General features: G+C 44.1%; 1 protein-coding gene across 1 annotated transcript in view; it reads left to right on the forward strand.

Moving 5' to 3' along the window:
* Positions 1 to 22680, forward strand: part of LOC127570973 (dynein axonemal heavy chain 11-like) — a 395392-nt gene that overhangs the window by 285666 nt on the left and 87046 nt on the right. Inside the window, exons 64-66 of the mRNA XM_052016942.1 lie at positions 16614 to 16787; positions 20503 to 20738; positions 20852 to 20974. Coding sequence (XP_051872902.1) covers positions 16614 to 16787; positions 20503 to 20738; positions 20852 to 20974 — 533 coding nt within the window. The remainder of the gene's footprint in view (positions 1 to 16613; positions 16788 to 20502; positions 20739 to 20851; positions 20975 to 22680) is intronic.

The following is a 22680-nucleotide window of genomic DNA, read 5'->3' on the forward strand; positions in this document are numbered from 1 at the left end:
GTGTTCATACTTTAAGAGGGCCCTGGGGCTCCAGCTTGGTGTGGCTACAAAAAGGCCTTCCACTGATTCTGCCAAGGGGTAGCAAATGGCGTGATTCCCATGTAGCTGCGTATGTACTTTGTAAAACAAATTATCCTCTAGTGCCCACGCAAGAGTACTAGTAATGGTAAGGACTCCGAATCTAAGAAATATCATCTTTCTTCCGGTGGCCATCGTTTACAGTCACTCAGATGAATCCAGCATTCCTGGCCCTGTACTTTCATGGCTGTAGGAGTTTGGAGTAGTATCTGGAAGGGGCCCTTCTACCGAGGTCCGAGTTTAGGGCGCTCCCAATTTCATATCAGTACTGAATCTCCGATTTCCAGGTCAGGCAGTTCCGCATTCTGTCCTTCTAGTGGTTTAAAGGCACTCTGCACCTGTGAATGAAGAAACTTTAGAGAGGACGTAAGTTGTCTGAAATACCTTTGTAGTTCATTCCCCCATGATATTAAGGTCAACCTGGGTAGGGGGCTGGGTGTCAGCGTCCCATGGGGTTCTTCCTGGACGTCCATAGACGATTTCGGCAGCCGACACCCCGTTGGCCGAGTGGGGGGTAATTCTTATGTGGTATAATGCTAAGGGGAGAACCTTCAGCCAATTTAGACCCGTTTCTGATACTAATTTAGTTAGTTTATTCTTCCAGGTGCTGTTAGCTCGCTGCCTGAGGGTGGTAGGTGCAGTGGAACTTCTGTTCGATAGGTGAAGGATCTATTGGTGGGTGAGCATTTGGGGGACAGTGACCATTGATCCATAACCTTTAAAATTGTCATGGACAGGGACAGGTGCATAGAGGACAAGAGGTTTTTCAATTGGGGAAGGGCTAACTACGAGGCTATAAGGAGAGAACTTGGGAGTGTAAATTGGGATGTCCTTTTTGAAGGAAAATGTACCAGTGGGATGTGGTCGATATTCAGGGATCTTATGCAGGATGTTAGGGATAAATATGTCCCGGTGAGGCAGAGAAGGAATGGCAGGGTGAAGGAACCGTGGGTGACGAGAGAGGTGGAACAACTTGTTAGGGAGAAGAAGGTAGCATACGTGAGGTATAAGCAGCAAGGTTCAGACAGGGCCCGTGAGGAATATAGGGTAGCGAGGAAGGAACTTAAGAAAGGGCTGAGGAGAGCTAGAAGGGGACATGAAAAGGTTAAAAGGGTTAAGGAAAATCCCAAGGCCTTTTTCAAGTACGTGAAGGGTAGGAGGATGGCTAGGGTGAAGGTAGGTCCGATTAAGGACAAAGGTGGGAGAATTTGCCTGGAGGCGGTGGAAGTGGGAGAAGTTCTGAATGAGTACTTCTCTTCGGTATTCACCAGGGAGAGGGGTCTTGATGATGCGGAAGGGAGTGCTGGTAGGGGTAATGTTCTCAAGGTTGTTGATATCAAGAGAGAGGATGTGTTGAAGTTGTTAAATAATATTAAGACAGATAAATCTCCGGGTCCTGATGGGATTTTCCCCAGGCTGCTTCGAGAGGCTAGGGAGGAGATTGCTGAACCGCTGGTAAGGATCTTTGAGTCCTCGTTGTCTACGGGGGTGGTGCCGGAGGATTGGAGGGTTGCGAATGTTGTCCCCTTGTTCAAAAAAGGTAATAGGGATAGGCCAGGGAATTATAGACCGGTGAGTCTCACGTCTGTGGTGGGTAAGCTGTTAGAAAGGATTCTAAGGGATAGGATTTATGAACACCTTGAGAATCATGGACTGATTAGGGACAGCCAGCATGGCTTTGTGAAGGGAAGATCTTGCCTCACAAGCCTGATAGAGTTCTTTGAGGAGGTGACCAGGAAGATTGATGAGGGCAGTGCGGTGGATGTGGTTTACATGGATTTTAGTAAGGCATTTGATAAGGTTCCTCATGGTAGGCTTCTTCAGAAGGTCAGAGGCCAAGGGATCCAAGGAAGCTTGGCTGTGTGGATTAGGAATTGGCTTGCATGTAGAAAGCAGAGGGTTGTGGTGGAAGGAGTGCCCTCGGATTGGAAGGCAGTGACTAGTGGTGTCCCGCAGGGATCAGTTCTGGGACCTCTACTTTTTGTGATATTTATAGATGACTTAGATGAGGGGGTGGAGGGCTGGGTTAGTAAGTTTGCGGACGACACTAAGATAGGCGGTGTTGTGGATAGAGTGGAGGGCTGTCGGAGCTTACAGAGGGATATTGATAGGATGCAGAGCTGGGCTGACAAGTGGCAGATGGAGTTCAATCCGGAGAAGTGTGAGGTGGTACACTTTGGAAGGACAAACTCCAGGGCAGAGTACTGGGTAAATGGCAAGGTACTTGGCAGTGTGGAGGAGCAGAGGGATCTTGGGGTTCATATTCACAGTTCATTGAAAGTTGCCTCACAGGTGGAAAGAGCAGTTAAGAAGGCCAATGGGATGTTGGCTTTCATAAATCGCGGGATTGAGTTTAAGAGCCGCGAGGTGATGATGCAGCTTTACAAAACTCTAGTTAGGCCACACTTAGAGTACTGTGTTCAGTTCTGGTCGCCTCATTATAGGAAGGATGTGGAGGCATTGGAGAGGGTGCAGAGGAGATTTACCAGGATGCTGCCTGGATTAGAGCATATGGAATATGAGGAGAGGCTTAAGGTGCTAGGGCTTTATTCACTGGAAAGGAGGAGGATGAGAGGAGACATGATAGATTTATATAAAATATTGAGAGGAATAGAGAGAGTAGACAGTCAGCGCCTCCTTCCCAGGGCACCAATGCTCAAGACGAGAGGTCATGGCTTTAAGGTTATGGGTGGGAGGTTCAGGGGAGATGTCAGAGGAAGGTTTTTCACCCAAAGAGTGGTTGGTGCATGGAATGCACTGCCTGGGGTGGTGGTGGAGGCAGATACATTGAACAGGTTCAAGAGCTTGTTGGATAGGCATATGGAGGAGTGTGGGATGGGGGGATATGCGGGAGGAAGGGGTTAGGTAGTGTGAGGGTGGTCTGATGGACGGCACAACATGGTGGGCCGAAGGGCCTGTTTTGTGCTGCATGGTTCTATGGTTCTATGGTTCTGTTCGATATGCAATGCCTCGCACAGGTTTGTTTTCCCTACGAAGTGTGGACCATTGTCTGAACTTATCTGTCGGGGTACCCCAAACCTTGGTATAACCTCTGTAAGCAATAACTTCACCATCATTGAGGCCTTATTGTTGGTGGTTGGAAAAGCTTCAATCTATCTACTAAATACATCAAAGATAACAAGACAGTACTTACAACAATGTACACGCGGTAATTCAATAAAGTCGAGTTGTATACACACCTGGCAAGGGGGTTTTGCCTGGGGTGCACCTCACCCCTTTCCCAGCATTGGTTTGTTGGCATATCAAACACGATCGTATTTTGCCTTGTGCTGCTTCCTCCAATCTGGGGTGCACCAGGTACATAGTAAAATGTTACTCATTCCCTCCTTGCCAAGGTGGGTGTCAGAATGTAGGCAGTCAATAAGCATTGGTAGCAAAGAATCAGGTATACATACTCGACCAACTGGAGTAATCCAGAGGCCGTGTGGCACATAGTGCGTACACCTGTGTGCCTTCCACATTTGTTTTTCTGAGCCAGGGGCATCCCCCTGTAAGTGCTGCACAGTGACCATGTCTGGGGCGCCCTGCATTGTTATCTTTGGCTTACAAGCAACTGCCTGTTTTTCCACAGTCGAAACGATTTTAGACCCCTGGTGTGCTGCCAATTTAGCCTCTTCGTCTGCCCTGTTATTGCCCTGTGTTACTAGGGAGGCATCTGAAAGGTGAGCCAAGCATTTAAATGATGGCCAATTTGTTAGGGAGGAGGATGGCCTGGAGGAGGTTCTTTACATAAGCTGCATTCTGTATGGGGCTACCTGTAGAGGTCAAAAATCCCCTGTGCGCCCAGAGTTGGCCAAAATCATGGGCAATCAGTGAAGATGTTAGCTACTTTGTCCTTGGCTAAAGTACAAGCTCTGGTCAGGGCAAAGAGTTCTGCTTTTTGGGCAGAGACTGGGGGCTGCAAAGATGCAGACTTCACAACATGGGAGTCGTTTACTGTGACATAGCCACAAAGGCGGGTTCCCTGTTCAGAAACGGAGGAACTACCGTTGACATACAGGTTTAAGTCTGCTGACTGGAAGACCTTATCCGAAAGGTCCACACGGGGTGTAATCAAAAAGTGGTTACGCATTAAACAGTCATGTGGTGGATCTGCAAGATCCTCCAGTGGGGTCTCTAGAAAGGTGGCAGGGTTAATGGTGGTGCAGTATGCAAAAGTGAGGAGTGGGTTATTCAGGACCGCTACCTCATATCTGTTTAAGCGGGCCTGGGTAAGGTGTTGCGTCTGATGAGAGGTTAGGAGTGCCGTTACGGTATGGGAGGAATAATAACCCTGACTGTTGCAGGGTTATATTGGAGGCTGCTATTACCAGGGAGTAGATCACTGGAAGCATCTGTGAGCACGGCGGGAGCCCCTTAGCAACTGGGTCCAGCGAGTGGAGTAATATGCCACAAGTCTTTTTCTATCCCCATGGGTTTGAGTAAGGACGGCTGTAGTGCAGTCCTCCAGAACTTTCACAAAAAGCTGAAATGGGCGGTCATATAGAGGGCGTCACAGGGCCGGGTCGCTGGCAGGGGCCTGTTTGAGCTTATCAAAGGCCTCTTTTTGTTCCTCCGTAAGTTCAAAAGGTCCCACTGACTGGCTTGAAGCCAGGGGTGTGAGGTGCTTAGTAAGGAGGGCCATGTTAGGTAGGCACTGCCTGCAGAAATTTACTAAACCTAAGAAGGCGCACATACCCTTCAGCGTAGCGGGCGGTGGGGTAGCAATGATGGGTGCAATACGTTCAGGAGTGGGCTGCTGCTCAGTTGCATTTAAAAGGGTGCCCAAAAATTTCACCTGACGCTGGGTTCGTTTTACTTTCTGTGGAAGTATTATGTATCCCCAAGAGTGGAGTGCGTTAAGTAGTCTATTGGTGTCCGCAATGTTGGCGGGCTCCGAGGGGCTTGCCAATAAAATGTCATCGACATACTGGACAACGGTGGATTTGTCAGGAAGTTGCAACCCTTGGAGTTGTTTATGCAAAACTTGGGAGAAAATAGTCGGAAAGTGTATAAAACCTTGCAGGAGAAGCATCCAGGTGTATTGCTGACCTTGGAAGGTGAAAACAAACAGGTACCGTGAGTCAGGAGATAGGGGAATTGCAAAAAATGCATGCTAGAGGTCCACAATAGTAAAAATACAGGAGTCGGCAGGGATCCTGCTGAGTATGGTGGCCGGATTCGGGACCATGAGATGTAGTGGTTCCACTATATCATTGACCTTACGCAGGTCTTGTACAAGGCGCCATTCCGTCCGTCCGGGTTTGGGGACAGGTAAAATAGGGGTGTTGCAAGGTGATTGGCAGGGAATCAGAATGCCCTGTTTGCAGAATGAATCTATCAAATGGGTTATTCCATCAACTGCCTCTCTCCGAAGGGGGTACTGTGGGACAGAAGGCAGTTATGCTCCCGGTCTTAAACGGATTTGGACTGGGGTCACTGGGGTGAATCCTACCTCAGCTTTTGACGCGGCCCATAAATCGGGGGATTGACTCATCCGAAGGGAGTCGGTGGGGCTGATGGTGGCGTAAACAGCCTGTCATCGAGAAAGGGGTGAGTTAATAAGTCAGGGTCCCTTCTGGCAGTATCTGGGGAACCCCGTAAAGGCCTGTGTCTGCCTGTGCCTCAAGCCGGTGCCTCAAGGAATCCCAGCTCCTTCGGTTTATGACCCTCATTAACCGACAGGGTAATGTGAGGGGACATCAAGCCTGACTGATTCTACAATTCATTAGGCACTTGAACTAAAAGTGCTGCCCCCTCCTTACCCACTATTTCCCCTAAAATAGTGACAGTTACCATGCTACCCAGGTAGGGAGCATACAACCCTTCTAGCGCTCTTGAGACCCCTGTGGGGTCATAAGCTAGTGTCACATGCAGGTCAGGGGTTTTCAAGGGTGGGTCAAAATCTCCGTTCGTGAAGTCCACGGTCCACCACTGAGGAGGCTGGTGAATCCAGAGGATCCTATGGGGTTTAGGGCGAGTAATGATAATTCCTTCATCCAGGCATTGTATTTTGAGTCGGAGGGAGCGGAGCAGGTCCCTCCCGGCCAAGTTAACCCCAAGGTCTGGGGTTACTGCGAATTGGATCAGACATTCCCGATCTCCAAATTTCACTTGTAAAGGTTCAGTTAAGGGGTAGGATCTTTCCTGTCCCTCCAGCCCGCTCAATGGAACTGAGGCAGTGGACAGTTTAAAATCATGCTGGACGATACAAGGAGCTTCGAGGGTCAAGGTATTTGCCCTCGTGTCTATCATAAGGGGGATCAGCTTTCCCTCAACTAAGAAATTGACGATGGGTTCATCAACGGGTTATCGGTGAGGGTAGGGTACATGGCATGGCTACTCGCCACAGCTAGTCAGGCAGAAAACAGGTTGCTAGTTGAAAAAGGTTATCGTCTACCGGGGGGTCTAGTCTGCTGACGGCGGTAGTGGGGGCAGTCCCGCCGCCAATGGTCAGGTGCCCCACAAAGGTAGCATCCTGTCGACCTGACGCTCGCCGGTGCGGGTTGTTGGGGTCCCCTGGGTCCTGGGTAATTACGAGGGGGTGGTGGTGGCTCACAAGGGGGCCCGTACGCTGGGGCTCTTGCGTCGTTGGGGTACAGTGGATATCCTTTACCAGGCTGGTCAACCCCTCCTGGAACGCAAAACTGCTGTTCCATTTGATATCCCGTATTATCAGAGTAAGGAGGTCAGGGCCAAGGGGGTCGCTGGACCATTTCCTGTTTTACCCTTGTGGCTTTTGAATCGCATCCATTACTCCAGAAGTGGACTAGGGCCCTCCTCGTGGCTTGTCGTGTATGGTCAGGCCAATTCATGTTATTAGTGCAGATAGCTGACACCACTCCCTCAGGAATACATTGTAATAGGAGGGAGTTAAACTGGGGGGAGGCATTGTCCCCCACATAGGTACCGTAAAGTGAACAGAAATGGTCCCAAAAATCTGGGCCGTCCTCACCCTGTTTCGGTCGGCATTCCAAAACCTTAGTTATGTAAATAGGCTGTTGGAGGGTTTTGCGAAGGGCAGTTCTAATGGTGGTTACCTGGTCCTGAGGCTGGACGGCTGCCTGAAAGGCTGTCTAGTCCGCATGGTTTCCCAGGTGTTCGTTCCACCTTTCCGCCTCATTGGTTGTAAGGGCCATGCAACAAAGACTGTAAAGGTCTTGGGGGGTGGCCTGGTACATCTGAATCATTCTAATCATGTAATCTATGAAATCCTCCAGGTTGGTTTTACAGTTGGGCGCCTGACTCATGATTAGGCACATATCCTGAGGCTTCCAAGGGGTGTAGATTTGGATTGTAGGATTAGCGCTCGCTTGGGTTGGATCGGGACTGGGAACACTCCTGTTGCGGAATTGTTTTTTTTAACCTTGGCTCCCTTTACCTTATTCAACATAGGTGGTGGGCCGGGATCTTTAGGGTTGTCATAATCAGGGGTAGAATCGGAGTCATAATCGGTGTCGGTCTGAGAATCTACTAAAGGTCTGTCCCATACCAAAAAGTTCCATCGCTTGTCTGTGGCCTTAGAGCCATTTGTATGCGGGCTTTCTCTCCATCTAAGCTGATTCCTGGTTCGGGACGAAATAGGGCCATGGAATTGTCCTTGGGGCGGGACTTGGCTAGCAGTCGTTGGTGGTGAGAGCAGAACGGTTTGCGGACTAGTCGCATTATATGGGGGCGGCAGTGAACGGGGGGGAGGTAGGTAGGGGCTGTGGGTCGGACCATCCAATCCTCCTCATTTTCATCCGTATCATTACTTTGGAACAGGGGCATGCCAGACATCTCGGGAGGTATCTCCACTTTATCCTTATTTTCTTTTATTTTTATTCCTACGTTTTCTCCTGATCTACCCCTTCTCTCTCCCTTCTGTTCCTCTCAGCATCGTGGTCTCCGCACTGAGACTTCAGGACTTCCCAACTCTTAGGATTTGCCTTTTCATCACACACACTAATTCCCCTTCTGCGCGCATTATGTTCCCAACTATTCTGTTTAGATTTATTTGTTAGGTCTTCAGCTGTTTTTCTCCAAGTAGACATTAATATTTTCCATTTTTCCCCAATATTGTGCTCCCAAATTGCCCTTCCTGCTTTTAGGCACTTATCCACATCCCAAGTTCCCCCCAGTGGCCATATTTCGATTCCCAATTTTTTACTGAGGCATGTCGATAATTTACAGAAGTTACTCTCATTCTTTGGATCGTCTTTACATAACTTAGATAGTGGGGTATTGGACCCAGACTTATCGAGAGTTTGTCCCATTTTGCTTTCTTGCCAATTGTATGGTACAAATCGCTGCGATTATCTATAAAATCGGTCTCTTTCCTTCACCCACTTCAGATTCCTGACCTCTCCGTGGGGGATTTCCCCTCTTAAGAACCGGTCTAAGGCAGGGTGGGAGTACCGGAGAACCAGTCTCAAAACTTAGAGCTCAAAACCTTGAAATTCACAAACTTAAAACCCAAACCTGGGGACTCGAACCCTAAACCTGAAACTGGGGACTCGAACCCCAAACCCAAAACTGGGGATTCAAACCCCAAATGCGAAACTAATGAAACTGGGGACTCGAACCCTGACCCTGAAGTTACCTTAACTGGGGACTCGAACCCCAAACACCGAAAACAAAATTAACTTAACTGGGGACTCAAGCCCCTCTTACCTGTGGCACTCGGACAGGTTCGCGAGGTGTCCGTCAGAGGATATTCGACAAGCGAAGGGATCGATCAGGTGTCTGACTCCCTGAGAGGGATCAAGGTGAATCATAGCTTGTGGGCCCTTCCTTCTCAGATAGTCGTTATCCCCGTCGATTGCTCACGCTGCTTCCAAAACCTTGTCTTGGACTCCTGGCTGGCTCACCAAATTGTCGTCTTGGAATTAAGTTCTCACTTCTGGTCCTCTGTAAAGTAACACAGTGCCACGAGGTCGATTCGAGAAAACATGTTTATTAGCAGTGCACCGCTAAGGAGAGGTCTCTTCAGCACTCGTTAAGAGTCGCTTCCCGAGGTCTCCCCGTACAAAAGAGCAGACAGAAATTTCTACAGATATTGTCACGCACACTTAATGCATGCGGTGCCACAAGTTTCGGTCAAGCCACAGAGATCCCGAGACAGACATTGCACCTATTGTCCAGCATAATTGAGTTATAATCAAGAAATTCAAAGACAGGTATCACCCCTCATTGTTTAGGACAAGCTTCCCACTCGTTGTTTATTGCACCCAGTACTCCTATTGTCTAGCATGACGGGACTGAAACCAAGGTTCTGGACAAAGTAATTAACACCCTATCCATTGAGTCAGCAGCTTGCATGCTCTTGCTTGCGAGGTATTTTTTCTATCAGCTATAGGTATGGTGGCAGTTTTTAACCCTTTACTTCCTCAACAATATCAGTCCAAAATCGAGTCCCAGACCAGCCATCAGTTGTGGCAGGGCTCTAATCTATAGCGAGCTACAAAACGAAGTTGGGCAGTATCGCCGACTATAGTGCTTCCCTTCCCGATGAGCTTAATGCATTCTATGCACGTTTTGAACAGAAGGGGATTGATATGTCACCACCCACCCTGACAGCCTCCAATGCACCTGAACCCATAGTCACTGTTAAGGACGTAAGTTCAGTCTTCTGGAGCGTCAACCTGCGGAAAGGATCTGGCTTGGATGGTGTCCCCGGCCATGTCCTTAGATCCTGTGCAGATGAGCTGGCGGGGTTATTTGCAGACATTTTTAATTTCTCACTGCTTTAATCTGAGGTTCCCACATGCTTTAAGAAGACCACTATCATCCCAGTACCTAAGAAAAACAAGGTAATGTGCCTTAATGACTACCACCCGGTGGCTCTGACATCTACCATCATGAAGTGCCGTGAGAGGCTGGTCATGGCACGCATTAACTCCAGCCTCCCAGACAACTTCAACCCACTGCAATTCGCCTACCACTGAAACAGGGTTACACTCATCTCTGGAGCATCTGGACAGTAAAGACACCTACGTTAGACTATTGTTTATTGACTACAGCTCTGCCTTCAATACTATAATTCCAAGCAAATTCATCACCAAACTGAGATCTGGGACTCAACACCTCCCTCTGCAACTGGATCCTTGATTTCCTGACCAATAGACTGAAATAGTAAGGATAGGCAGTGACACCTCTGCCACAATATTCTCAACACTGGTGACCCACAAGGCTGCGTCCTCAGCCCCCTACTCTGCTCCCTAAACACTTTTGCCTGTGTGGCCAGATTCTACTCTAACTCCATCTACAAGTTTGTAGATGATACCACTGTGGTGGGCTGTATCTCAAATAACGATGATTCAGAGTACAGGAAGGAGATAGGGAGCTTAGTAAAATAGTGTCATGATAACAACCTTTCCCTCAATGTCAGCAAAACAAAAGAGCTGGTCATTGACTTCAGGAAAGGGGGTGGTGCAAGTGGTCAATGGTGCTGAGATTGAGAGCTTCAAATTCCTGGGAGTGAACATCACCAATAGCCTGTCCTGGTCCCACCACATTGACAACTCAGCCAAGAAACCTCACCAGCACCTCTGCTTTCTGAGGTTAAAGAAATTCAGCATATCCCCTTTGATACTCACCAATTTTTATTGATGCACCACAGAAAGCATCCTATCTGGATGCATCACAACTTGGTATGGCAACTGCTCTGCCTGTGAACTCAAGAAACTGCAGAGAGTTGTGGACACAACTCAGCACATCTTGGAAACTAGCCTCCCCTTCACGGACTCCACCTATACTTCTTGCTGCCTCGGTAAAGCAGCTAGCATAAGCAAAGACCACACCCATCCGAGACATTTTCTCTTCTCCCCTCTCCCATCAGGCAGAAGATACAAAAGCCTGAGAGCACGTACCACCAGGCTCCATGACAGTTCTATCTCACTGTCATAAGACTATTGAATTGTTCCCTAGTACTCTTAACCTCACAATCTAGCTCGTCATGACCCCTTGCACCTTACTGTCTAGCTGCACTGCACTTTGTCTGTAGCTGTGACACTTTATTCTGCATTCTGTGTTGTTTTACCTTTGTACTACCTCAATGTACTATGTAATGAATTGATCTGTATGAACGGTATGCAAGACAAGTTTTTCACTGTACCTCAGTACAAGGGATAATAATAATCCAATTCCAATAAACACTAAGAAGGGTGGGACTGCCAATTCTAGAGCCCTCTGGATGTCAACATCATGAAGAGTAAAATACATCAAAAAAGGAAGCATAGATCAAAGCTTAGTACTGCGGAAATTGTTGAATTGAAAAAGTAAAGGGTATGAAAAAAATTATTGGTATAATTAAAGAAAGTACAGTGATTATTTTTGAACTACATAAAGAGTAAAAGGGCAACCAAGGAAAAAAATCGTAACTGTTAGGGACCAGAAAGGAAACTCGAGTGTGAAGGCAGAGGAAGTGGCAAAGATTTTTCACAAAAGACAGGAATCAAGCTATTGTAGATATGGGGTGTGTGTGAAATATTGGATGTGATAAAGTAAAAGAGGAAAGTATAAAAGGCTTAACACCTTTGAAAATTGCCAGGCCCAGGTGAAATATATGCCAGGCTATTAGAACAAGAGATGAAATAGCAGAGGCAGTGGGCTTCCATCGTCCCTGGTTATAAGAGTGGTGTTAGTTGATTGGAGGACTGATAAGATTGTATTTCCATTTAAAAAAGGCGGGAAGTGATAAATCAAGTAATAACAAGCCAGTTGGTTTAACTTCAGTGGTGGGCAATTTAATGGAATCCATTCTTTAGGTCAGTAGAAACTTTCATCTGGACAGGTACATCGATAGGAAAGGTTTAGGGGGATGTGAGCCAAATGCAAGCAAATGGGACTAGCTTAGATGGGCATCTTGGTCAGCATGGTTGAGTTGGGCCAAGGGGCCTGTTTCCATGCTGTATTTCTCGATGACTCTGACTCCAGAAAGTTGGAAGTTACTTGGGGACAGTCAGTATGAATTTGTTAACGGAGAGTCATGTATAACTAACTCGATTTAACATTCTTGTTACCTCCCCAAAGAACTCAATGATGTTGTCTCCATGTATTTTTAGCAAGCTTTTTGACAGGAATTGAGATTGGTCAAAAAAAATCCTATGGGATCCGATGGAGACTGCCAAATTGGATCCAGGATTGGCTCAGTGGCAGGAAGCAAAGGTTTGTTTCTAGGTTGTATTCGCGACTGGCAGACTATTACCAGTAGAGTTCCACAGGATTCAGTTCTTGCTTTCTGTAATATAAGTTACTGTTTTGACCTAAATATAGGGAGCATGATAAAGTAGTTTGCAGATGAGATGAAAGCTCTCTCAGTAGGCTTGAGGGTCTGGAGGAAAGCTTTGGAGAGCTAAAGAGCTATGACCTGCAGAGCCATAGACCATATGTATGAAACTCTGTTTGGGCCAGTCGCTCCTTTTCAATTGGCATAGACACAATGGATCAAATGACCTCTTTATGTCATAGTTTTTCTTTTACAAAGTAGCCTTCATGAGAGTTAATGCACTTGTTGACTTTTACCTCTTTTTATGATATCAAACTCTTTCATTTTATTCATCAGAAATCTGAATAAATAATTTATGAGCAGTACAAAAGTGTGTCTGCAACTAAGTACACAAGGACATTTATGTTTTAACTCATTATATAAAAAGAGGATTATTTCTTATCAAGGTTTAGCTAGGTACAAAGTTCCTGTAGTAGTTCTAGTCTTTATTTTCTTACCATTTATGTGTGACTTACTGTGCATGTGCTGATAGACCAGTTACAGAATATTAAAATGCCATTTGTTATACACTTCCTAAGATCCTGATATTCGTACTCGTGCTTTACCCAGAAAATCTGCATTTAACTCAATGGATCAATGCAGTAATTTATCTCATTATTTAAATTACGGCATTTACAAAGTAACTTCCTTTTCATTATATAGACTGTCTGCTGCATCACATTCTACAGTGCAGCATTATTGAGCACAAATGGTTGCATAAATAAAGATAAGCCTACAGTTACTTATTACTACTTGGAGAAAATGCTACTTAGATTAGATTTCATAAAGACAGTGCCCTCTCAATCAAAGGCCTTTGTCAAAATCACAAATTCAAAACTTTATCTTGCTCAATTGAAAACACAGCTCATTCAGCAGGATCTTTGATTTATTTAACTTCTTTCAAATGGAGAACATCAGAGTTGGGAGGCAAATTGAAAATAGCTTCATTTATTCCGTTGCATAAGACAGTTCAGCTCTAACATAAGAAATGGAAGCATGGGCAGGCCATATGGTCCATTGTGCTTCATCCAGTGTTCAATAAGATCATGGCTGAGCTGTTTCCTCAGTGCTGCATTCCTGCACTAACCCCATATTCCTTAATTCCCTACCATTAGTTTGATTTCAATGTGCTCAAGCTCTCTGAGTTTTTAATATTGTAAGTTTTTAATATTGTTACAAAAGATTATGTTAAAATATTGTTTAAAAACATTAGACTAACCAGTGAAAAGAAATTAAGCAATCAATTTTACTGAAGGCTAAAAGGTTGGAGCTGTTTTGGGGCCTTTTTTAAAGAATTCATTATTTTAATGAGTAATGGTGAAATAAAGAATAGAAATCATGGATCATGCAGGCTTAATAATACTTAATGACAGTACTTAATATTGTAAGACTATCATCTACAGCTGTTTATAGTGTTGGAGAAAATGGGTCATAATAAGTATTTTTCTGTCTTCATTACCCTAGCAACGAATAAAGATAAAATAATCAGAATATCTTGCAGCTTCAACGTTATGAGTGGTCCAAATTATGGGTCTAGTTTATGGACCTAGCTTGAATGTGAAACAGTTATATAAAATATTTTTCTTAAGAGCAAATTGATCTCCCATGATATTGTTCAATTCGAGGAAGTTTATGCACTACTTTATGAGAAGCATCTTAAACTATTTTTGGGAATATTTAGTGCCTCCTTAGCCTAAGGGTTAATAGGACTTATTATCTTGGATCACTTTTCTGCGTGACCTTATCTCAGTAACATTTCCAGCTAATGGAACTCTAGGCTTCACTTTAATGTGTTTTAGGCAACAGATTATCCCACTTTAGTCGAATAAAGAAACTTCTTCCAAAAGTGATATATATCGCATTTATCAAGGAATATTTCTCATTTAACTTTAATTAATAAAAATAATAAAAATTTGAACAGCTAAGTTAATCCTTTATAAATTATTTTCAGTTTAGGAGTTTTTTTCATATATCCATTTAATTTTGTCAAACAGCTTCAAATTGCTTTTGAAAATGTTATGCTCATGAAATTATTAACTCATGGATGCCCTTGCAAACAGGAGTACTCTTTTCTATCTTAAACTCTGTTTCTAGGATTCCTGAATGCCTCAAAGTAAAGAAAATTGAATGAATAGAGACATCTATGTCTGAGTAAACCACTTGCAAGCAGAATAAAACAAATCTTGCTTAATTGTATTAGAATAAGCTAAACTTGGTATCAAATTCCCCGTCTGTGCTGTATGAGTCATTGACTACCCAGGCATACAACTTAAAGTAAAAGCTGAAAGCTAACACTGCTCCTTTAAAGCCACCATACAACAGGTATCCCTGGAGCAGCTGGCTGGTGTTCAAGAAGCACACTGCACTCTTGCAGAGAAATTGCACAAGCCAGACTTGTACATGAGAAACATGACGTTCAAGATTTGCCAGCAGGTCTACACACCATGAATTCCAGCCTTCATAATTTCTAATCTTGCTAGCAGTAGAGACATGAGAGTGATGATGGTGACTAGGTATGAAAATATTGCTCTGATCAAAGCCCTTCCCCTCCGTGCATGTTGCCACCATGAAATAAATCCACCACCTGTTGTTGAGAATGCTCAATTTTTCCACAAACTTTTGATATAGAAGTAAATTAGCCCATTAACCCAGCCTCTAGCCCAACTATGTGAACCCTACAGTCATATTATTTCTCATAGCTTCCTGTTTTATTACACAAGGCTATGTGTCAGGTTTTATTTGTTTACATTGATTGATGTAGATGCAGGTTTACTTAATCTGATGCACCTTAATAATTCTGGCTAAACATTTTGGACTAGATCTGCTTGACAGAGCCAGGCTTTGGAAACTAAGAACATTTTTTATGACTTTTCTTAGACTAACATGGCCACCTGAGTATAGGAGGCACACCCATTGTTCATGGGCAATAGTGTGGCTTGTTATGGCCTGGCTGATTATAATTTTTGGAATAATAAGGGATATTTCCTTGTTTGTAGATACATGCCAGAGTGCTCTGCTGACTACTTAGTACATGTACTCCAAAGGAGATTCAAATGTTTTCTAGATGAACAAGATGTATCAAAGAACTCAAAGAGAAAACATCTGATATGCATCAATTTTATGGCAACTAACTTGCAGTCCCAGAAAGTGTATACTGTTGATGTACGATAAATTACATCTGACATTCCAGAATTATACTATTCCCACTGCAAATCTACAGATCCCATCCTCAGTGGCTGTTGTCATGAGGTTGCTATTTCATTATGAAGTTTGTTCATTGAGTTTTCAGAAATGAGAAAGATGAAGATACATCATGAGACTGGAAGTCCAGCTGTCCCAGGTTATTACTGATTGCAATCAAATAGGAGATGAAAATTCAATGTTTTTAAACTGACAGCTGGCAACCCTCCACCCTGGCTGTCAATGCTGCCACTTAAATCGAATGTTACATTCACAAATGTTCAAAATCACTTGAGCCTGGACATAAATAATTTTAATTTTTTAATGTCTTTAATTTTATGTTTAAAACAAAAACTAAAAATGCTACCGCTCACTTAAAAACATTCACAATGCCTAATGTAACAATTAAGTGAAATACAATGCTCTACTTACATTTCTCCAGGCAGCTGATTTCCCTTATTGATTTTAATGGCCTGACTGCAGAGGCTCCAGATAAACCTGGTTCAGCAAGCAGATTTCCATGGCCTTCAAACGAGTCAAAGCTGCAATATATTATATGCGTTGGAACAGCCCAGTAATGGGTGCATCTGACAGCAGATCTTTATGATCCTGCTGGAGGAATTTCCTGATGAAGCACCTAGCTGTAAAGAAATGTTAACACACGAGAAAAAAATGTACATCTTGCAAGACTAACTTAGTTTTCTTAGTAAGGAGGTGCATGAAGAATTATGTCACAATTAATTAATACAACAAATGTAAATGGAGATGAATGTAAATTCTATTTTCCATTAAAAAAATATTTTCTGCAGTGTTTTGTGCATTGGTTGATCTTAGTCATTTTGTTGATATCAACCATCATATTAGGCAGATAGCATAATCTTTTGATGTTAACCTATTAAGAACCTCCAGTAATAAAAGAGTACAAATTCACATGCCCCTTATGAAAATTCTGATAGTTAACTAATTAATAATGAATCCTAGCACTTAATTTGTTCCATAATGAGAAATAGAATAATTTGTCTATCCATGTTGATAACTTTGGTAAGAATTAAACTAAATCATTCTGTCTTTATGTAGATAATAGTTATTGCAAAATTTACTTCCTCAGTTGGAAAATGTCCGCTGGACCCATTGTGTGCAGTTCTTTGAAGCTCAACAGAAGACGTTGTGTGGTGATGTGTTGCTGACAGCTGCTTTTGTGTCATATGTTGGACCCTTTACCAAAGGATACCGTCAAGAATTGGTAGAGGGAATGTGGCTTCCTTTTCTGAAATCATTGAAGGTATGGCTTATTGTTCCCTTCTTTGTTATTTGCTCTACTCCTTCATACATGTAGTTATGTCAAATGTGACCAGATATCCTGTAATCAAACTTGCAAAGTCCTTCCTGCAAATATCTGGGGACTGGAGTCTAAACCGAGAGAACTGTCCCAAAACAGCCTTGTATATACAGTGGGCAGGCTCCTCCATCACAGCCACTGCAATTCCAAGCAAGCTTGTCACCAAACTCTAAGACCTAGGACTCAACACCTACCTCTGTAACTGGGTCCTTGACTTTCTAACAAACACCGCAATCAGTGAGGATAGGCAGAAATACCTCCGGCACGATTATTCTCAACACTGGTGCCCCACAAGGCTGCATCCTCAGTCCTCTACTCTACTCCCTATACACTCACGACTGTGTGGCCAGATTCTGCTCCAACTCTATCTACAAGTTTGCAGATGATACCACCATTGTAGGCCGTATCTCAAACAGCGATGAGTCGGAGTACAGGAGGGAGATAGAGAGCTTAGTGGAATGGTGTCATGACAACAACCTTTCCCTCAATGTCAACAAAACTAAAGAGCTGATCAATGACTTCAGGAAAGGGGGCGGTGTACATGCACCTGTCTACATCAATGCTGCTGATGTCGAGAGGGTTGAGAGCTTCAAGTTCCTGGGAGTGAACATCACCAACAGCCTGTCCTGGTCAAATCACATAGATGCCATGGCCAAGAAAGCTCACTAGTGCCTCTACTTCCTCAGGAGGCTAAAGAAGTTTGGTTTGTCCCCTTTGACTCTCACCAACTTTTACCGATGCACCATAGAAAGCATCCTATCTGGATGTATCATGGCTTGGTACGGCAACTGCTCTGCCCAAGACCGCAAGAAGCTGCAGAGAGTTGTGGACACACCCCAGCACATCACGAACACCAGCCTCCCCTCCTTCTGCTCTGTCTTTACCTCTCATTGTCTTGGTGTAGCAGCCAGCATAATCAAAGACCCCACCCTCCTGGGACATTCTCTCTTCTCTCCTCTTCTATCAGGTAGAAGATACAGGAGCCTGAAGGCACGTACCACCAGACTTAAGGACAGCTTCTACCCCACTGTGATAAGACTATTGAACGATTCCCTTATACAATGAGATGGACTCTGACCTCACGATCTACCTTGTTGTGACCTTGCACCTTATTGCACTGCACTTCCTCTGTAGCTGTGACACTTTACTCTGTACTGTTATTGTTTTTACCTGTACTACATCAATGCACTCTGTACTAACTCAATGTCACTGCACTGTGTAATGAATTGACCTGTACGATTGGTTTGTAAGACAAGCTTTTCACTGTACCTCGGTACAAGTGACAATAATAAACCAATACCAATACCACTGGGTATATCCTATTCCGCTGATTGGGCAGGCCCAAAAGAGGATGATGGGTTTTGTGTGCGAGACAACACGGATTCACAGGAAGGAGAAGCCCGAAGAGTTCACCTGCTTGATTCAGGCCTGCAAAATCTCATAGCAGCAAGTCAAACATTGACAAAGAAATGAAGAAAATTACTTTGAGTAATAGTGCTGAAAAAAAAATTAAACGCATTGAAAGCTGATAAATCCTTAGGGCCTAATTGGCTCTGAGGACTGGGATGTTACAGCCATAACAGAAACATGGCTGAGAGAAGGGCAGGACTGGCAGCTCAATTTTTCAGGATACAGATGCTACAGGTGTGACAGAGGTACAGGTAAGCAAGGAGGGAGTGTTGCCTTTTCGATCAGGGAGGATGTAACAGCAGTACTTAGAGACGACATCCTTGGGCCTTATGGGTAGAACTTAGGAACAAGAAAGGGAGTGTTACTCTAGAGGGGGCTGTATTACAGATCCCCCAATAGTCAAGCGAGAACTTGAGGAACAGGTGTGCGGAGAAATTGCTTAGTTGTAAGAATAACAGTGTTGTGTTAATGGGAGATTTTAATTTCCCTGGTATTGACTGGGCAACCCAGAGTGTTAAGGGACTGGACAGGGTGGAATTTGTGAACTGTGTCCAGGAAAGTTTCCTGAGTCAATATATAGAGGGACCTGCTCAGAATGGTGCAATACTGGACCTTCTCTTGGGAAATGAGGTAGGGCAAGTAACAGAGGTGGCAGTCAGGGAGCACTTTGGCTCTAGTGACCAAATTCTATTAGTTGTAAGATAGTGATGGAAAAGGAGCAGGGCTAATTTTGGAAGAATTAGGCAGGATCTAGTAGAGATCGATTGGGAGAGCCTGTTTGAAGGGAATGGCAAGTAGAGAGTTTTAAGAGTGAAATATCAAGAGTCCAGGGGCAGCACATTCCTGTTGGGAAGGGTAAATCTGGCAAGTTTAGGGAACCTTGGCTGATGAGTGATATTGAGGCTCTGGTCAAAAAAAAGGAAGCATGCAGCAGATCTTCACTTTACCATCATTATCAAGTCAATGCATCAATCCTACTTCAATGTGCATTTCTAAAAGGCATGCCAGTAGCAGCACCAAGCATGTCAAAAAATGAGGTGCTAATCTGCCTGAAGCTGGAAACACCAGGATTATATGTGTGCTAACTGGCAAGGACAGCATGCAGAGTAAGGTGATCTCATGACCAACAGATCCTTGTCAAAGCTCTGCAATCCTGCTGTATCTAGTCATGAATGGTGCTGGAATACCAATGCTCAGTGTACCATATACAAAATATTTGCATTTACCCATCCTGGCCTCTCCTCCAGCAGTTCCTAAACCCCTGATCTATGCCACCAAGAAGGAAAAGGGGAACCTCTTTCACCCAGAAAGTGGTGAGTACCTGGAATGCACTGCTGAAGAGAGTGGCAGAAGCAAAGTTTCTAACAACGTTTAATAAGTGTCCAGATGAGCAGTTGCATTGTCTAGGTATTGAAGGCTGCACGCAAGTGCTAGAAGATGGGATTAATATGGATGGGTGGCCTCTGGTTGACATGGATGTGGTGGGCCAAATGGCCTGTTTTCATGACAAGAGCAGTGGACACATGGGGATACAACTACCTGCAGGTTTCCCTCCAGGTCAGGCACTGCCCTGACTTGTAAATATATGCCCTAGTCCTTCATTGTCACTGGATCTAAATCTTAGCAGCAGCACAGGAGCACTTTCTTCAGAAGGACTGTAGCAGTTCATGAACGTGGTTCACCACCACCTACTTAAAGGATGATTAGGGAAGGCAATGAATGCTGACTTTGTCGGTGCCACCAGTATCCTGAAAGTGAATTTAAAAAAACTACCACAATAACACATATTTTTAAAAAACTGAACCACTTTTCAGAACTAAGTTAGCACTCCACCCCTAACCCACCTCTTAAAACTTAACTCATCTCCATCACAGCTATTTTCAGGTTTTAATTTCACTATTTTAACTATTACCCTACATTCCATTCTCCTCCACACTTCACTCTTCTGTTCATTACGGGGATTTAATATTGTTTTTTTCCCTCCTCCCACAGAAGCTATTTAGTAAATACAGAGATTTAACCCTAGTCTTAAGAACTACTTTTGAGGTATAATACTTATTATCCACAGGAATTCAGTTAAACTGACCTATGATAAAATAAATAAATAAAAGAAAACCTGCTAAGTAATTTTTCTGAATATCCTAACCTGCTGAAGTGAGTATAGGCTGAAAGCAGTCCCATGTGTGAGGAGTGCTTGGGAAAAAAACTCTTGTATTCAACCATACGCTCTCTTCTCTGCTTCTTTCAGGTTTCCATACCAATTACAGAAGGACTGGATCCTATAGCAATGTTGACTGATGATGCCACAGTTGCAACATGGAATAATGAAGGATTGCCCAGTGATCGGATGTCAACAGAAAATGCAACTATTCTGATCAACTGTGAACGTTGGCCACTTATGATTGACCCACAGCAGCAAGGGATCAAGTGGATCAGGAGCAAGTATGGAAGTGATCTGAAAGTTGTGCACATGGGACAGAAAGGGTAAATTTTTGCAAATAAGTAAAATTGTTCTTTTTCTTAAATTGAAAGCAGTCATTACTTTTAAGAAATAAATTTGCTTACTAATGTACATTTTGAATTTTTTTTATAAGAAGTTATTTAGATATTATCGAGCATGCTTTATCCTGTGGTGACATCATCCTCATTGAAAACCTTGAGGAAACCATTGATCCAGTTCTTGATCCACTACTTGGACGAAACACAATTAAAAAAGGAAGGTAAGTGTTTTGACTACTTATCAATTAATTATCTTGTAAATAATCAGGCAGCAAATATAAATGTAATTACTCACCAACAGCCCTATCATCAATTATGTGACTTCCATTTATATATGTGATTTGATAGGATATATTCTTTCTGCTTTGCACCCTGGTTTGACCACACTTAGAGTACTGTGTCCAGTTCTGGTCGCCTCATTATAGGAAGGATGTGGAAGCGTTGGAAAGGGTGCAGAGGTGATTTACCAGGATGCTGCCTGGTTTAGAGAGTATGGATTATGAGGAGAGACTAAGGGAGCTAGGGCTTTACTCTTTGGAGAGAAGGAGGATGAGAGGAGACGTGATAGAGGTATACAAAATATTAAGAGGAATAGATAGCGCCTCTTTTCCAGGGCACCAATGCTCAATACAAGAGGGCATGGCTTTAAAGTAATGGGTAGGAAGTTCAAGGGAGATATCAGAGGAAGGTTTTTTACCCAGAGAGTGGTTGGGGCATGGAATGTGCTGCCTGGGGTGGTGGTGGAATTCAAGAGAATTCAAGATATTATTAGATAAGCATATGGAGGAATTTAAAATAGAGGGATATGTGGGAAGAAGTGGTTAGATAGTCTTAGGTGAGGTTGAAAGGTCGGCACAACATTGTGGGCCGAAGGGCCTGTATTGTGCTGTACTGTTCTATGTTCTACATATCCCTATTTCCTTGTATAAAGCAGAAGACTCCTACCATCTTGCATTTTACATGCAATTTGAGGGCTTTACCAGAGAAATGGGGAAGTGGGGGAGGTTGCACACTTATGAAACCAGCAAAAGTATGTACGTACAACTTCCATTGAATGGTAAGTCTCAGTGCACAAGATGGAGGGACTTAAGCAGGCTTTTCATAATAAATCTTTCTGGAGCTCCCAGTTGCTAGCCATTTTAATTCTGCTCCCCATTCTCACACCGACCTGTCTGTCCTCGGACTTCTTCACTGCCAGGGTGAGGCTAAACCCAGACTAGAGGAACAGCACCTCATATTCTGCCTGTGAGATCTACAACCCAATGGCATGAGCATTAAATTCTCTAATTTCAGGTAACGTGCTCCCCCTCTGTCCCTTTTCTCTCTCGCCCTGATCTACCCAGTTCCTCCTACACCTATCCCACACCACTCCCAGCCCCCTATCACCCTTTTCTCTTTCCCTTAATCTACCCACTCCACCTGCCCATCAGCCATACTCTCCCAACACTGGGCCCCCTCCCCCTTCTGTTCCCATCTGCACACCCCACCTCTTTTATCTGGTTCCTTGCTCCACCTCCCTTTCCTATCAGATTCCTTCATCTGCAGCCCTTTGTCGCTTCTACCTATCACCTCCCAGCCTCTTTTGCTATTTCCACTCTTCCCTCCTCCATCTGCCAATTACTCTTCCTTACCTGGATCCACCTATTGCTTGTCAGCTCTTGCTCCATCCCTTCCCCTCACTTCTTTATACTGGCTACCTTCCCTCTATCGTTTAGTCCAGATGAAGGGTCTCAACCTGAAACATCAACTGTCCACTTCCCTTCACAGGTGCTGCCTGACCCATTGAGTTCTTCTAGCAGTTTGTTTTTCGCTCCAGATTAGAGCACCTGTGGTCTATTGTGTCTCTATATTATTATTAGACAATAAAATACAAGGTCAGGCCTGCAGACATTAACTTATTAACTATCCATGATTAGACATGAAAAAA

Source organism: Pristis pectinata, chromosome 5, assembly GCF_009764475.1.
Source record: "Pristis pectinata isolate sPriPec2 chromosome 5, sPriPec2.1.pri, whole genome shotgun sequence".
Taxonomy (NCBI): domain Eukaryota; kingdom Metazoa; phylum Chordata; class Chondrichthyes; order Rhinopristiformes; family Pristidae; genus Pristis; species Pristis pectinata.